Raw genomic sequence first — 16870 nt, forward strand, 5'->3', positions numbered from 1 at the left:
TTTCTCAATAATGATGCAGAGATCAATCTTGCAGTGCCTTTTTTATCCCCTAAGATGCAGTTGTTGTCTCTTTGGAAATATACAAATCACACATTTGTGTCTAATTACTTTTACTTAAATTTTAAGAGATTGGTGTAAAATGACAAAAGCAAGTTCCTATGTTAGTTGAACCAAAAAAAATAGTACTTCAAATTTTGGGAAGAAGCAAACAAAAGTAGAAAATTCCAAAACATTTGCAATAGTGAGAAGATGAAGTATAATTATAATACATGGGCCCCACATGCATCCTAGGTGGAGATATGAAGAAGAGTTGGCATCAAGAAGACCACCACAACCTTATCCCTCCATCACAAAATCTCATCCAAAAAATCAACACTCCACCACTCACACATCACACACTCAACTCATCAAAATCTTTCTCAACCTATCAATTAGTCAAGAAGAGGAGGTTGTGTGCGTCTTTGATCAGAAAGAAAAAAAAAACAGAAGTAAATAGGAAATGGCATCAACTGCATGCTTCTTGCACCACCATGCAGCTCTCTCCACCTCAGCAAGAACCACTTCTAACCGCTACTCTCCCTCTCTGAAGCCAGCCCAGCAGCTTGTCTGCAGAGCCCAGAAGCAGCCTGAGAATCAAGAATCCGACTCCGGCGCCGCCGTCTCGAGGAGGTTGGCCCTCACCGTCCTCATTGGAGCTGCTGCTGTCGCCTCCAAGGTCTCACCTGCTGAGGCTGTTTACGGAGAAGCCGGTATCACTTCTATTCTATCTATCTACATTAGTACTATTCATTTTTGTTTCGTATCTATTTGGTAATGATTATGTCTCATCTATATATTACTGGTGACTTATAAGGCCTTTTAAGAGAGCGAGTGGTTCATTCCTACATAGTATCAGAACAGATCCAAGTCGATATAGATCTCATTCTTGTCCCACATTAGACTTGGTAATGATCACGTAGGGGGTGTGTGACTAATTTCTACCGTTTTTATTATATAACTAAAGTTTGTCCAAAACTTGAGTGATATGTGACATTTGGCCTCGGGCATTAATCAGACTTTGTTGTGGTGCGAGAGATCTTTCAAGTTGTGTTTGAGAAAATTTCGAGTTTGCTAGTGAAAAGTAATCGTTGTTATGAATAAAACGGAAGAAATGATGGAAAATTGGTGCAGCAAATGTGTTTGGCAAGGCAAAGGCAAACACAGACTTTAAACCCTACACCGGAAACGGATTCAAGGTGTTAGTCCCTGCAAAATGGAACCCTAGCAGCGAGATCGAGTTCCCGGGCACAGTCCTCCGGTACGAGGACAACTTTGATATCAGCACCAACCTCACCGTCACCGTCAACCCAACTGACAAGAAAACCATCACCGACTACGGCTCCCCTGAGGAGTTCCTATCTCAAGTAACTATCCCTAACCCGGAAACCTTCCTTTGTTCCTAAAATTTCTCAACATATGTAAATTTCTTGCAGGTTGACTACTTGCTGGGGAAGCAGGCCTACTTTGGCAAAACTGACTCTGAGGTAATCACATCTTTCAAATTAAAATGTGATGTATTCCTAAAAATTAAAATGTTGATGATGAATTCACTTGGGGATTTGTAGGGTGGATTCGACTCTGGGGCGGTGGCGACCGCTAACTTGCTGGAGACTGCAACTCCGGTGGTGGATGGAACCAAGTACTACTTCTTGTCTGTGCTGACTAGGACTGCTGACGGAGACGAGGGGGGGAAGCACCAGCTGATCACGGCCACTGTCAAGGACGGTAAGCTCTACATCTGCAAGGCTCAAGCCGGGGACAAGAGATGGTTCAAGGGTGCAAAGAAGTTTGTGGAGAGTGCAGCAACTTCTTTCAGTGTTGCTTGATTGATTCTCTATATTTTGTATCTAATGCCATACTTGATAAAAAAACTGTATGATAGTTTGATCTCCATCAAGTATTTTGTTTAAGGTTTCTTGCAATGGAATTTTTCAATCATGAGCCAAACAGAATTGTAGAAAAATCAAGTCTTGATTGATAAATGACAAACTGAATTCTTGAAATAGATACTGATTGAGAACAATGAAAATCTCAAGCAGAAACTGCTGGATGTTTCAAGTCACAAATCAAGAATTCTAGGAAGTGAATAAAATCCTAGCAAAGTTATTTATTGGGACACATTGAAGGACTGTGTAATACTCTCACATCTTCTACTGCCAAAAAAGAAGGAAAAAGACTCAAAAATCAAGGGCGTGATCGGCTCTCCGGCTCGTCTACTTGTCAACGACCTCGATGAGGGTGGTCTCATAGTCACTAGGGGCCTCAAACCCGTGCAAGTTCATGACGGTAGCAGCCACGTTAGCCAGTCCGCCGGTGGGCACGTCAGTGCGGAATCTGACACCGGGTGCCAGCCCAGGGCCACCAATTGCAACAGGAACCTGTAGCAGAATTAGGCAATGTGTATGTATTAGGAAATGACTTCATTTGTGACTAACTCAAAACCAAGGATAAATGATACTTACAGGTTCGAGGGTGTGAGAAGTAAGGATTTGAATGTTGCCATTCTTGTCGAGTAGAGGTTCACCTTTCTTGTTTCTCTTCACCATATCCTCAGCGTTGCCATGGTCAGCAGTAACGACATAGATTCCACCAACTTGCTCAATTGCATCGAGAATCATCTAAACCAATTCAAAAGATCAGCAAATTATCCCAGCTGATGTTTGATGTAGTAAAAAACGGTTATGAGCTGGTCGATTGTTAGCGTAGAGTCAATAAGAGCCTTCATTACATTGAAACAAATACAAAATTTGCAGAACTTGTATTCCTAAAACTCCAACTCCTTGATTTACCACACGATTTAAACAAACTACTATTATGCCGAACATAGATCATCTTTGTAATTATTTTGGATTTGTTTTGGTTCATATGACAAATTTCGTGTGCTGGAAATGCAGAACGAAAGAGTAACAGCTTATGAATTACTAGTATTTACCTTGACGGCTTGATCAGCAGCCTTACAAGCCACGATTGTTGCATTGATATCACCAGTGTGTCCCACCATATCACTGTTAGGTAGGTTGACACGTACCTTTTAGAGAAGGAAAATGAAAATCATCAACAACTAAGTTGTTACTTATACAAAGAGATGCTTTTGTGCTGAGGAGGGGGTGGCAAGAACGAGGTATTGTTGGGTTACCTGGTCCCATTTGCGGCTAAGAATGGCATCTCTCGCCTTCTCACCAATTTCCAAGGCTTTCATCTTGGGCTGGACGTTGAATGTGATACCACTATCACTTGGGATTTCAACGTATTCTTCCAGTTTGTTGTCGAAGTATCCTGAGCGGTTTCCATTCCAGAAGAAGGTGACATGACCAAACTTAACCGTTTCACTGCAAAACACCATGGAAAACGTTTATCCCAACTAAGCCCAGGCATACAAGTCTTATAAACGTGAAAGCTTCATTTTTTTCACTCAAATTGTGACCAACTGTTGATATGGACACAGAAAGTAACTGATATTTCTGTAAAATAAAGATTTGCTAGACTTACCTGCAAGCGAAAGTACGGACACCGTTTTTCACCAAATATTCTCCAGAGGTTCTGTCGATCTCTGGAGGAGAAACAAGGTACTTGTTTGGAAGTTTGAGTTCACCATCATACTGGAGCATTCCAGCGTAGCGAATTTTAGGGAAACGAACTCTGTCAAATTTGTCAAACTTCTCATACTCAAGTGCCGAAGCAAGCATGACCATGCGATCAGCCCGGAAGTTCAAGGTAACAACAGCATCACCATCAACAATAGGCCCAACGGACTTCTCACTATCATCAACAATAACAAAAGGGGGCAAGTATTGATCACTTATGTTAGGGATCTCTCTCAGCTTCTTGACAGCTTCAACTGCATTCTTAAACTTATATGGGGCTTCTCCAAGCACTTGGGCATCCCATCCTCTCTTGACAACTTCCCAGTCGTTCTGCCAGCATCAAGAAAGACATTGGTGCCATCAGGAATACATAATGAGTCATTGAGAGGGAAATTGGCCAATGTGGCACAAAAATATTTCAAGTTCGAAAGAAATGATTGATTAATTTCATGCCTTTAACAAATTCCATTACATCCTAGCCGAAAATGTTAGACGTTATCACCACTAGATATATTTCCGGGAACACACACAAAGCATGAAATCAACGGACACTAGATAACCCATGTCAGCTAACTTAGCATGGCTAAAATGGAAGACCGCCAATACTAAACCTAGAGTCAAGCATTCTCTCCAGCATGAAAACAAAAATATATCTGTACGTTTTAGAATAAAATAATAATGATGGACTACTTACTTCATATCGGTCCATGGTGACATACATGCGACCTCCACCAGATGCAATCTGGGCATCAATACCCTTCTCACGAAGCTTCACAAGATCATTTTCTAGAGTTTCAACAAAGCCAACACTGGATCCATCCAAACAATCACGTCCATCAGTGAGGATATGAACACGGATTCTTTTAGCACCACGCTCACTGGCACCTTTCAGCAACAACTGCAGTTCATCATACGCATTGCACCATTAGATACCTTGTGTTTATACAGATAAAATACATATTTACACAACAAAGACTTGCAAGAAAGAAAAGGCCCACAAAGTTAAAAAATAAGGAAGAGTGAAGCATATAACCAAAGAATATTTAAAAAATTCATTGCTGCTATCGGATTCGTTGTTATTCTGAAAGTTATAGAACTAAGATACCTGCAATTGATCGATCCGAGAGTGGACACCACCATCACTCAATAATCCAATGAGGTGAAGTGTTCCAGTTGCAAAGGATTCTTTGATGTAATTAAAACCTTCCCCATCATAAATCTTCCCAGTTTCAAGAGCACTATCAACAAGCTTAGCACTACAGCAAGAAACACAAAAATGAAGATTAAGATAATATCATGTTAAAGTACATAACCCAATGTGCAAAACTTTAAGGCCTTTTAGTTTATATCTATACATCATGCCTGTGAGGACAAGAAAAATGGCTTATTCTCTTTTGACAATAGTGCAACAAAAAGAGTATAAAAACAAAAAGAAACAAGATAGGCAAAAGAAAGCACCCAAAGCTGATTCCTAAAATTTGTTACTACTATAGTTGCCTACAACGCCATCACATGATTCTTGGACTTGACAATATTAACAAGCAAATATTTAACAGGTTTTTCTACTTATCCACTAGCTTAGGTAGCTTTGAGCTCTGAAAAATTTGCCAACATATAAATCTCCATACATTTTAAAATAGGAAAAGAATTATTTGCAGACTGAAAAAACAGAAACTAGCTGCACAATTCATCATCTATTTTGGAACTCCAATTTCCAAGTTCAAATCTCTTGATTTCAAGGCATTAACTTTCCAACAAACAACTAAACAAAATAAAACTCACCCTTGTGCAAAAATCCTGCCAGCACCAAGAGCATTGTGTCCAACCTCACTATTACCCATGTCATCATCTGTGGGCAGCCCCACAGCCTTACCGTGGGCCTTCACCAATCTCCATTTTTCAGGGGCACCCTTCATCAAACAAACCCACAAACAACAAAATCTCAATCCAAAATCCTTCCAAAAAATCAACACACACACACACATCCAAACAACAAAACATCAATCCAAATTCCTTCCAAAAAATCAAACACACACACATCCAAACAACCGCAACAGCAAAAACAGCTACAGATCCATTAGCCCATTGAAGATCGATTGTCAAAAACTGTAAAAACATAACAAATCAAAGGGAAACAGATAAAGGTGCTACCGTTTTAAGTGAATCCATGGTTGGAGTTTCGGCGATGTGGATGCAGTTGTATTGATTGGCTTGGGCCTCGCCCCACCCATCCAAAACCACCATTGCTACGGTTTTCCCCTTGGGAAGTTTGGGGTGGTCGTTCAATTTCCATGAGAATCCAGAGCTACCCATCTCGATTTCTGCTGAAATTTCAAATAAAAATCAAATCTTTACAAGCTGAGGCAAACAATTTCAGATCTAGAACATAAAAGATTACGATTTGCATGAATTAAAATAATCACACGCATGCAACCATAACTATGTGAATACCAGATTCAGCAACTTACAAAGTTAATTGACAAAATTCTGTGAAAAAATTAGGTTTGGGAGAGAAAATTAAGGAGCTTTGTGATCTGAAGTTGTATTTATATACTAAACGTGGGGTGGGTGGGATTTTTTATTTTATTTAATTGTTTAATCGAGATCTTTAGGGAATATGCCAAATTTTAAAAATTAATGATCTTGTGAAATAAGTGAAAAAGGTACTCTTCAAAAACTAATGCAAATTACCAACTAAAAAAGATGATATATACTTATTAGGTAGTATAATTTAAATCTTGATTCGTTTATGATAAGTTTATTGTAATTATCGAATATATTTGCTTTTTTTTAAAATCCATTATGTTGATTCATTATTTTGAGCCTTAAATTTAAAGAGGATAGTTGTACATCACTAGATTGAACGACTTTATCTTTATTCGTTTATAAATATTTCGTGTAATAAAAAATTATTTATAGTAAAACGAAATTCTTTTTGTAAGAAGTCCACTAATCTAATTGTTTTTCAAATTGGTACAATTGCAACAGAAAAACTGAAGCCACTTATACTTTTCCAAACATAAAAAAATAATTAATATGTAAAAATAAAGTAAGGAATGAATTAGTAACAATATGCTTGCGTTATTATTTTAAGCTTTTAGAATTAGTGGCAATTAGAGAATCTTTGAGTAGTTTGTTTTAATAGCTCGCGTGGCTATAACTGCTTATTCTCGCGTGCTAAATCACACCACCATGGATCATCTGTTCACAAATACTAATCTCTTTTTCATGCCTCAATAATTCAACTAATTTAATCTTGCTATGATAATTATTCAAATTAAATAGAAATAATGTTGATATCTGATGGGTTAAGCTTGGGCTCGAAATTATTGATCTGACACGAATATGCACAAAAATAATGAGTGTGAGTCAAACCTTATTGGGTTCATGTCTTTATTAGATTGACTTGTTAAGAACTCAAAATTTTTCAGTCAGGTTCGGGTTAGATGCGGATAATCCATTAAGAAATAATATTATTATTATTATTTTTAAAATAATGTTTACTTTAGCTATTTAATTTCTTGTTAATCAAGTTTAAATCGTGGAAAATGGACTTTTATATTGTAAATCATGTTTAAAAATTAGGTTTAATCGTGTAATATCAAGTTTTAATTGTGTAATATCGGATTTGGGTTGTTATCGTGTCGTGTCAACTCATATTATATCGTGTCTTGTTTGGGTTTGAGGGTAGTAGGTCGGGTTCGTGTTCAGATTGACAGTTTCCTTAACAGGTCGGGTTTTGGATTAAGTTTTATTGTATTGGGTCGTTATCAGGTAGACCTGATAATGACGCAATCCACACGATTTGCCAACCCCAGTTAAGCTAATCGATGTGTACAATTAATAAACATGTTGAAAGTGGTGTTACCTTTGTCAAACTCACATTAAAAAAAAGACTAAATCAATGTCTCTTGCAAAGTGACATGTTTGATATTATCCGTATAGCATTTGTATAGAAATATGTTTGCTCCATTCTTGGAATATCGTGAAGTTCGTTGATGCATAGTGAGCATAAAGTGTTTTTACACACTAGAAAGATGTCATTTTCTTAGACAATACGCATGTAGCAAAACTACAAAAGTAGAAAGTCGTTTAATCTTGCAATCTCTTTCCTCTTATAAATTCGTATGTTGCTACTTTTGTCACTCACACTTTGGCACCCTTACCAAGTTACCATGATGTGTCTGTTGGTGTGAGTGGGAGCTGTATCGTGGGCCTCTATTCTTCTTAAATTGCTTGGATCTCTTTTGATCTAAGCTTTAGAAACATAATGTTTACATAGAAACGTTGCATTGGAAACTTGGTTCATTTCATATATCAAATTCCTTAAAGCTTTTGTTTTTAATGGTGTTTTCTGTGTTGGTGCTTGGGGGAATTTTTCAGCAGTTTTGTATTTTCATGGTGTGTTTGAATTGGTAGATAGGCACATTTAAAGTATATTTAATGTTCCAATCTAGTGTTTGATATGTTGTTTAAATTTTCTGTGTGGCCCGTTTAATGGGCAAGGGTCCGTTGGATTAAAGCTGAAAAAGAGTGTTTTATTATCATGAAAAATTGAGTGATAGTAATATTTGCAGCACTATATCAATCTTAAATCACATGAAATTTACTAATATAGCCCTCAATCTTGGACATATTGAAAAAGACAGAGGATAGTTTTGGAATTTCCTACTATAGTGTGACTTTATATAACAAACCAGACATGTGATATTAAAGATTATAGATAACATACCATCAATTCAAACACCACAAATAAAAATGGTAAACCAAGAAAAACATTTCTACAAAATGATTGTGTTCTTATCTAAATGAAATATAAACTTCAATTCAAACACACCCTAAATGTAAATGATGTTCTTCAAGCTTTCTTGAAGCGTAGTACCAAGAATTCATAAAGCGTCTATAACTCAATATGATAAGGGTGCGTTTTATTGGTATGAGAGTATTATGTATGATAGGATAGTTGAATAGGGTTTTACATGATAGTGCTGATATATCCATATCTCACTCGGATGTTTGTTTGTCCTGATAGTGCAAATCATATAACTTATTTGGTTTTTGGTTGGGCTAATACAAAACCATGATAGCAACACTGATTGACAAATATGCCCTCATACACATTTTGTATTGACCATTTTGTCCTTTCGAAACTCTATGTTATTCACAGCCAAATCAAAATGGCGCCCAAATTGAATAGCTGCGCGCCTCTATCAAATTCATGTCGGTAGGAGATGCGTGGATTCGATTAACATCTAGCAAATCATATACAAATCGTCGGAGTTGGGAAGATCTACACCAGTAACTTTTCTTGTTTTTGCAATCATCGGAAAGTTGGAAGAGACGTGATTATGTGGTGTGTAGTTATCATTTGCGGACCCCTGCTTCATATTATGTTTTGATGCTTTATTCCGGTTAATCTGAACTTGTAGAAATTAAAAGAAACTCATTGTTAACACATTATTCATCTCCAATTTAGAGAATTTAGGTCTTGTAGTTTGATTAATAATAAAGTCCTCAACAAGATGCATTTGTGTAGTTTGATTGAAAATGTTTTTGGTGTAGTATCCGTGCGCAAACCCTTGAAATCAACTTTTCGAATGGCCTCTCAGCGGCTAGGAGTTAGCGAGGAAGATGGTAGCCCTGTACCAGAGGGTAATTGTGTATTACCTCAGTTTTGGTTGCTATAAATTTCAAACTCATCGATCTTAATTGTTGTGTTCATTGTCGCTAATATAAGATTGTAGGTAGCAACGATTTGGGTACGAACAAAAACGTGAAATCAGACAGGTCGAGGCGCGTTTGGAGTGTTCGCGAGGAAGAGATCCTAATGGCCACGTTGAAGGAACTGGCAGCCAACGACTGGAAGTCCGATAACGGTTTCCGATCAGGATATCTTGTACGGGCGAGGGAGGCGATCAAGCGTGAATTTCCGAAGACGGATATCTTGCCTCACCCGCACATCAATTCGAAGATAACAACGTGGAAGAGAAATTATGGTTCTCTAAAGATGATGCTTAACCACAGTGTTATTGGGTTCAATTCGGACGGTAATTACAAAATAGAATGTGATGATGAGTCGTGGGCACAATTCGTTAAGGTTTGTCATAATGTCGATAATTTCAATGAGTATTTGTTTGAATTTCACTACCATTCCTTCAACTATCTATCTACAAACTGAGTAATGCTTGCATCTCTCATCATCATTTTATCTAGTTGTCTACATATTTATAAATAGATTACCTTAGCATTGTTGCTGCTGTTAATTACACCTTTGCTTTTCACTTTCAATTTTTGCTAGAAAGACAACAATGTAAGGTACATGAGGAACAAGTCGTGGCCACAATTTGAAGACTGGAAGGAGATATTCGGAGTGGATCGTGCTGATGGTGAACGGGGTGTAGACGTTGGGGCTACAGTTGGAAAGATCTATGGTAATAAAGAGGTCTCCCCTGACGATGATGGTACATCCCACCCAATGACATTCGAAGAGCTATTCCCCGATGGGGTTCTCCCCGAGATGGTAGATGAGAGCCAGTCTGTTACGGAGGGTGGTGCGACTGTGTCTGGTGCAGGGCCAGGGACAGGGGCCGTAGCAGAAAGAGAATCCGGTTCTGGCTCTGGCGCAGGAACGAAGATGCCGAAGAAAGTTCTCAAGAAACGAAAAAATAGAGGACAAGATGGATGGAGTCCTTACTCTCATGGGTCAGATACACACTGACACAAATGAGCGGCTTAAATAGATCTCAGCCAGGATTGGATACGAGTTTGATCTTAGTACCAAGAGGACCGGAGTGTTTGATCAAATGAAAGGTATTCCGGGCCTAACATTGAAACAACAGTTCTATATTTCAAAGAAGCTTGTGAAAGAACCCGAACTTCTTGACCTCTTTCGGGGATTGCATGAGACTGCTCGTGCGGCCTTTGTCTGTGATCTTTTGGAAACTGATAGAATGCTCTAAGGAACATTGCTGACCAATATTCCTAAGTTAGCTACTGATTTTTTGTCGAACTCGATGGAGTTATTTTATTTGTGTAAACCCCCAACTTTTTCTTCCATTTTTATTTGTTCTCGTAGTGACATCGTTTGTGCATCTGAAAAATTTTTTCGCCTTTATTTATTTGTCGAGAGAAGTATTTCACTTTTTGGGCCAAACAATTATTCTTTTACTATCAATTAGGAACCCGCTTGTTATGAGCCCAAAACCTTTTTAATTCTTCCTTCTTTGAGCTCAAAATTAGCCCTCTTAATTGTAATCTAAGGATATCTATCACTCTTCAATTTCAAATCCACGGTAGTTATCTCAAATCTCTCCACCACCCTGAAAAAGAGGGATAAATTCTCAATTCCATATCCAAACGTGTAGCTCATATATATCTCAACTACTCCATATCAGTTTCAAATCTACAATTTATATGTGAATATATACACCCAAACCGTCCCACAAATTTTTCATCACATCTGGAGTAGGGTAGCCGTGAGTTTCATCAAGTTTTCTCCCTGCACATTTAAGTTCATTCCTTGAACGAATAGGTATAGCCTTTTCCCCTCAATTTTTGTGGCATAATTCATGATTCACGGTAGTTCACTCACATGAATTTCATACAACACTATGAAACTTTTTAGAGACCTTCCATCCTAGAGGACACGAGTTCGACCCATGCGAGGCGCAATCTGGGATTAATTTCCTATGTGGGCCTAACAAGGTTATGGGCCTGTGCCCATCCGGGGTAGCTAGTTCCCTTGTTGGCTTGGCAGTTTACGGGCCTGTTGTACCCATCTGGGGGTGGTTAGTTTCCTTGCTGGCTTGGCAGTTTACGGGCCTGTACCCATCTGGGGGGCTAGTTTACTCGCCATTTCTCGAACTCAACATGGGGTAGATGGGGAACCATTGACGATCCTCTTAAAAAAAGAAGCTCCAATCTTTAATTCTCGATGAAGTACTTTAGCCCCTTCGAATCAAATCTTTTGCCAATTGTTTATAGATTCTGAAATTTAATTAAACTATGGAATAAATAAAAGATTAGTTTTGAGTGGGAAAACAAAATAAAGGCGAGAGGGACGGATCTGTTGTGAGAGGCGGCGCTGCTCGACAACAGCGGCGACGACGGGCTGCGGCGGCGACGGTTTGACCGCAGCGGAGTTGGTGGACCGATGGGTCAGGGGCACCGTGAATTTGGGCGATGGCAGTTCTCGACGGAGGAGCGTTAGTTTCAGAGAGTCACAGAGTGTGAAAGTTTGAGATAGAGAGAGGATGGAGAAGTAGTGTCACTGTGCGAATGATTTTTGGGGAAGACGATTTGGGGGTAAACTGTGTTTTTTTTTTCTTTTTTTTTTTCCTTTTTGCAAATGAGTGGAGTCGGATTTATACTAGTAATACATATACAAGTGTTGGGTAGGGAGGATACGTGTATGGCAAGGAGTATAGCTTTAGTCTTTTAATTACTTTGCCTTCTTTTTCTTTTGCTAGTTTCATTTATGTATTAGGCCACTTAAATTTCATGAGTTGGGCCTCTTAGATTAAATCAATGGGTTGGAAGGTTTCTGTTTAATTGCTTTGTAGCTAGCTTGCATTTAGTAACTTCTGCTTGGCTAATTAAATAATTTTGAGTAGGCGTTGGACTGATTGTGCGAGAATATGTGTGTTCATCTATGTGAAAGAACGAGGAATAATTTGAGCACACACAGAGGATGCATGCATCGTTTTTAAATTAAATTATTTTGAAAAGTCTGATTTTTGCATATTATGATATTTCGAAAAGGGTGAACATGTGCACGTTGTTGCGGTTGGAACCAGAAAGTGTTTGAGGAGTTAAGCGTTTGAGATGAGCTTTCTTTTTAAATAAGGGCAATGCCCTAAGTATATTTTTATGTGAAAATAATATGAATATTTGTCATGCCGTGTTTTGTTTTATCTATGGAACCTATCTGATGTGGCTTTTGCCATCAATGGATAATCGAATTCGGGTCTGTCTAGGGAGTGAGTCCCTATTTAGGCTAGTGTACGCCTATGGAGATCATGAGCCGTCTTTTGGGTCGGCCAGTCTAGTGACTTGGAATGTGGCCACATTCCTTGTCATCAATGGATCAGATATGGTAGACATCTATGGGAAAATGACTGCGCAGTCACGAGTTTTACGATGGAAATGATTTTAGTGTCTTGGGCGATTTCTAAAGTTATAACCCCAAGGTTACTCAATGGTGGCATGATAAATACTTTTTATAAAATATTTTCGGCATGAGTCCACTGAGTGCATCAAGTACTCAACCATGCATTTATTTTTAAAAATGTGCAGGTTGAGCGTGACGGGTGCGGTGGGTGTTGAGCAAGACCGTTGAAGAAATTTAAGTGTGTAGAATGTGTCATATCTTCACACGTGGCATATTCCTTCTCTCAAATGCTTCCGCTAAGTAGTTGTCCTTGTTTTGAGTTCTTGTATCGTTGAGATAGTATTCATTTTTGAGTTGTTGATTGTTGAGATACTCTGATTTTATTCGAGCTATTCCCATTTGTTTCGAGCTTTGGTCGAGTTGTGTTGTTTTCCCCTTTCTTCTCCGCTTCTTTAATCATCCACTAGTCGCGATCAACCGTGTTTTCTATCCTTAGAAAATGCGGGCGTGACAATTTGGTATGTTTAACCTCAAACTCTTTAAAAGGAGGAAAGTACTTTGGTTTGTTAGGCCGTTATGAGTTGTGGATGCATTTACATCCGGTGATAGTATATGTTTCGCCGCAACTCTAGTCTTTTGTAGTTGTTATCGTATTGAACCTTATGAACATGTGAAGTTGTTTCATCACTGTGAAGTACTTTGGTATGTTATCGTATTGAACCTTATGAGGATTGTGTATGACATGTTCCCTACTTTGTGAAGTCATTTTATCACTGTGTTTGCACTTGTTACTACATGCATCCATTGTTAGGTTTGATAATTAAGCTTAACTAAAAAACTGATAGCATTGATAAATTATATCATCTTGCATTCTGTTTCATGATCGAATAGGTACACTTACCTATATATCTTTGCATTTGAACGACAATTTAGTGAGAGAATCGTGCAATATAACAATGCAACTTCAGACAAACAATTCAAACTTACATATTACACAATCTAATACCAACAATAAACCTTGCATCACCATCCTGGAATTTCAAAACTTAGAAAGTTCATATGCTAATACTTAGAAATTAATAAACCCTACCTCCCATACGATTAATAGGTTCATACAACAACAGCAAAAACACAATTTTGATTTTGTACTACTAATACTGGTTATTATATTTTCTTATCATTACGTTATTTATTATAATATACTATTATACCAAAACATCCTTTACGGTTTGGTTTCAGAGGCAGTTTAGTCTATTTTTTGAAAAAGTACAGTATAAAATGTGCAAATTGGAAAATTTAGTAGTAACTCTTTGTGATGTGACTTTCCATAATATTTTTATAAGTTTATTGGTTGCGAATGTACAAACAATAATGCTTTAAGGATCCTCGGTCTAGTTTAATTAAAAAAATTGAGTTCCTAAATGCTTAATTAGCTGTTTAATGATGGGCTGGCTGTAGAATTGTTTATAAAAATTGATAATGTGGAGCCAATCTTAGCTGTATTTACATAATAATACATGAATTAACCAACATCTCTCTCTCTCTCTCAAAATGCATTTTAACATTTACTATATTTTATATAAATAAATTATTCAATTACAGACAATTACTAGTATTTTTTTTTTAAATTTCATACGAACCAATTTTTTCTTTGATCATAATTCATGAATAATTGAGGAACATTCACATGCAATTTCTTTTGCATCGCTCTCAAGTAATCTGTATTCTTTCATGAAGACAAGCATGCATAATTGAGCAAATTTATGCTTTTTCAAAAATAAATTATAACTACAGTATATCTTTGACTAAAGTCACAATTTGATCCTTAACATATTGCGTTTTTTATTATTTTGGTCTAAAACATTATCTTTTGAATTATTCAGTCCCTCACATTTGAAATCGGATCACATTTGGTCCATTTTGGACGGTTCCGTCAAATTTTTGACGGTTTTAATTACCGGGTCACAAATCCGTCACTAATCCGTCACTAACTGGGAAAAACTGATCCGTCACTAATCAGTCACTAATCCATCACAAATTCGTCACTAATCCGTCACTATGTACGCATGCATAAAATTAGTATTTGTAAAGTATATAAATATAGGTATTTACTTTATTAGACTTTATAATTAAATGAAAGTGTATGCAATTGTGTACTTATAGAAAAAGAGCCAAATTTTATTAGGCTACATATAGAAAAATGTAAATATGTGTCCGTCGATTTTCAACAATAAAATGTAGAAGTACTACTTTTTGGTACCACTTAATATTCTATATTTTAGTTAGTTAATATATTATCATTATTCTAATAATAGTACTTTCATGCCTCAATTTCCTCCTAATTTATGTAACTTACACGTAAATGACTAAAATGATAATTAGTGACGGATCAGTTTCTCCCAGTTAGTGACGGATCAGTTTCTCCCAGTTAGTGACGGATTAGTGACGGATTTGTGATCCGGTAATTAAAACCGTCAAAAATTTGACGGAACCGTCCAAAATGGACCAAATGTGATCCGATTTCAAATATGAGAGACCGAATAATTCAAAAGATAATGTTTTGAAAAAAAAAAAAACAATATGTTAAGCACAAAATTAGGACTTTAGTCTATGTCTTTTTAAAAATAAGATCGCTTATAAGAAAGATAAATCCAATATAAAGAAACACAAACCCAAGAAGCCAATAAAAATACAATTTTTTTACAGTAGCAAAAAATAAACACTTTTGTTCGAAACAGATCTATTTTTCTCAAAAAATAAAAATTAAATTAAAATTTTCAAACAAATAAAACACCAAAAACAAAAGCAACACTCAGCGCCACAATCCCGCCACCGCGCGCAACCGTCAAACCGCCGCCATTCGAATCCTCATCCGCCGGTGCGTCATCCTCCCCAGCCGGCCCCGGCGCCTCCGCCTTCGCAGCCGGATCCGCCTTAAACAGCTCCGTCGGCAGCAAAACCTTATCAATTTTGAAAATCGCGAGCGGATCCTCGTCAATCACCGTTCCCTTAATCGTCGCCGTCACCACCCCTGTCTTCAGCCTCACCTCGTCGCCGTCGTTCGCCACCGTGAAATCGAACCTCTTTTCCCCCTCCGTCGCCAGCGTCCGCATCAGTCCGTTGCTCACCCGCAGCATCCCCAGCGAATTGTACTCCGGCACGCCGTGGTACAGCAGCAGCGAGTTTTTTCCGGCGGCGGTTAGGTTTTTGTACGCCGCCGAGAACGACTTGATCGCGGCGTCGGAGGGGCAGAACACGGTGAGGCCGGCCTCTACGGACTCCGTGAAGACGTCAGCGACGCCGGCGCCGGCGCCGGCGACGAGATCGGAGAAGGACTTGCAGCCTTGCTTGGCGAGGAGAGAGAGGAGGTTGAGATCGGTGGGGGCGGAGACGGGAGCCTCGGCCTCCGGCGAGGTGAGGACGTTGCTGATCTGGATGACGGAGATGTTGTAGGGCGATTCGTGGATGGATTTGAGGAATGTGGCCATGGGAGGGTCAAAATCGGAGTCAACGGGGGTAAATCCGACCTTTCCGCCTTTGAAATCGGTGATGTTGACGTAGCCGGAGGTGCCGGCGGCCTCGCCGGAGGCTTGGAAGAGGGTGGAGGTGGTGGTGGAGCCCTTGGTGATTTGGTGGAGTTTTTTGGAGCCGAAGTAGTCGGCGAAGACGTGGAGGGAGAGGATGTTTTTGAGGGTGGGGAGGGGGTATTGATGGGAGAGGAGGGACGACATGGCGGCGTTGTCGACGGCGCACACGGTGATCGTGACGCGGCGGTTGATCTCGTCGGCGAGGCGGGTGACGGAGAGGTAGTGGTTGAAGGTGGAGAGGGAGGGGTGGGACCCGAGGATGCGGGTGATGTTGTGGGCCTCGCTCGTGGTGGCTGCTAGGGCGGCCGCGACGGCGAGGAGGAGGAGGAGGAATGTTTTGATCGGCTTCATGGTAGTATAGTTTTTCCTTTTTTTTTGGAAGGGACAACTTTTGAAGAATTGTATACACACACACACCATGCATTTACATTGCTTGTAATTTAAATTGTTTTTCAAATGTTGGTGTATGAAATTTAGATATTGACTATAGCATGTTTGTTGGAGTGTCATCGTGCAAGAAGGGAAGAAAATCGAACCAATTGATATGATAT

The 16870-nt window shown here is 38.8% G+C and overlaps 3 protein-coding genes across 4 annotated transcripts; 1 reads left to right on the forward strand and 2 right to left on the reverse strand.

The window, feature by feature from the left end:
• The first annotated feature begins 363 nt into the window (after window positions 1–363).
• On the forward strand, window positions 364–1986 carry LOC121787212 (oxygen-evolving enhancer protein 2-1, chloroplastic-like). Its single transcript, XM_042185891.1, has 4 exons — window positions 364–749; window positions 1171–1403; window positions 1473–1523; window positions 1605–1986. Exons 1-4 carry the CDS (start codon window positions 500–502, stop codon window positions 1863–1865), a joined length of 795 nt encoding a protein of 264 aa, XP_042041825.1. The 5' UTR covers window positions 364–499; the 3' UTR covers window positions 1866–1986.
• Window positions 1987–1991: 5 nt separating this feature from the next.
• On the reverse strand, window positions 1992–6202 carry LOC121787211 (2,3-bisphosphoglycerate-independent phosphoglycerate mutase). 2 transcript variants are annotated; one of them, XM_042185890.1, is made up of 10 exons: window positions 6092–6202; window positions 5775–5944; window positions 5406–5533; window positions 4729–4879; window positions 4318–4521; window positions 3529–3953; window positions 3176–3368; window positions 2972–3067; window positions 2502–2657; window positions 1992–2417 (listed from the first exon to the last, which is right to left on the reverse strand). In XM_042185890.1, the coding sequence occupies exons 2-10, from the start codon at window positions 5934–5936 to the stop codon at window positions 2253–2255; spliced, it is 1680 nt and encodes a 559-aa protein (XP_042041824.1). In that variant the 5' UTR covers window positions 5937–5944; window positions 6092–6202; the 3' UTR covers window positions 1992–2252. The 2 variants fall into 2 exon arrangements, with proteins under 2 accessions (XP_042041824.1, XP_042041823.1); XM_042185889.1 differs by having other exon boundaries at window positions 5775–5947; window positions 6092–6194.
• A 9103-nt stretch (window positions 6203–15305) lies between these two features.
• Window positions 15306–16805, reverse strand: LOC121786183 (fasciclin-like arabinogalactan protein 2). Its single transcript, XM_042184759.1, has one exon. It carries the CDS (start codon window positions 16737–16739, stop codon window positions 15510–15512), a length of 1230 nt encoding a protein of 409 aa, XP_042040693.1. The 5' UTR covers window positions 16740–16805; the 3' UTR covers window positions 15306–15509.
• Between the last annotated feature and the right edge of the window lie 65 nt (window positions 16806–16870).

This window comes from Salvia splendens, chromosome 22 (genome assembly GCF_004379255.2).
Source record: "Salvia splendens isolate huo1 chromosome 22, SspV2, whole genome shotgun sequence".
In the NCBI taxonomy this organism is placed as follows: Eukaryota; Viridiplantae; Streptophyta; class Magnoliopsida; order Lamiales; family Lamiaceae; genus Salvia; species Salvia splendens.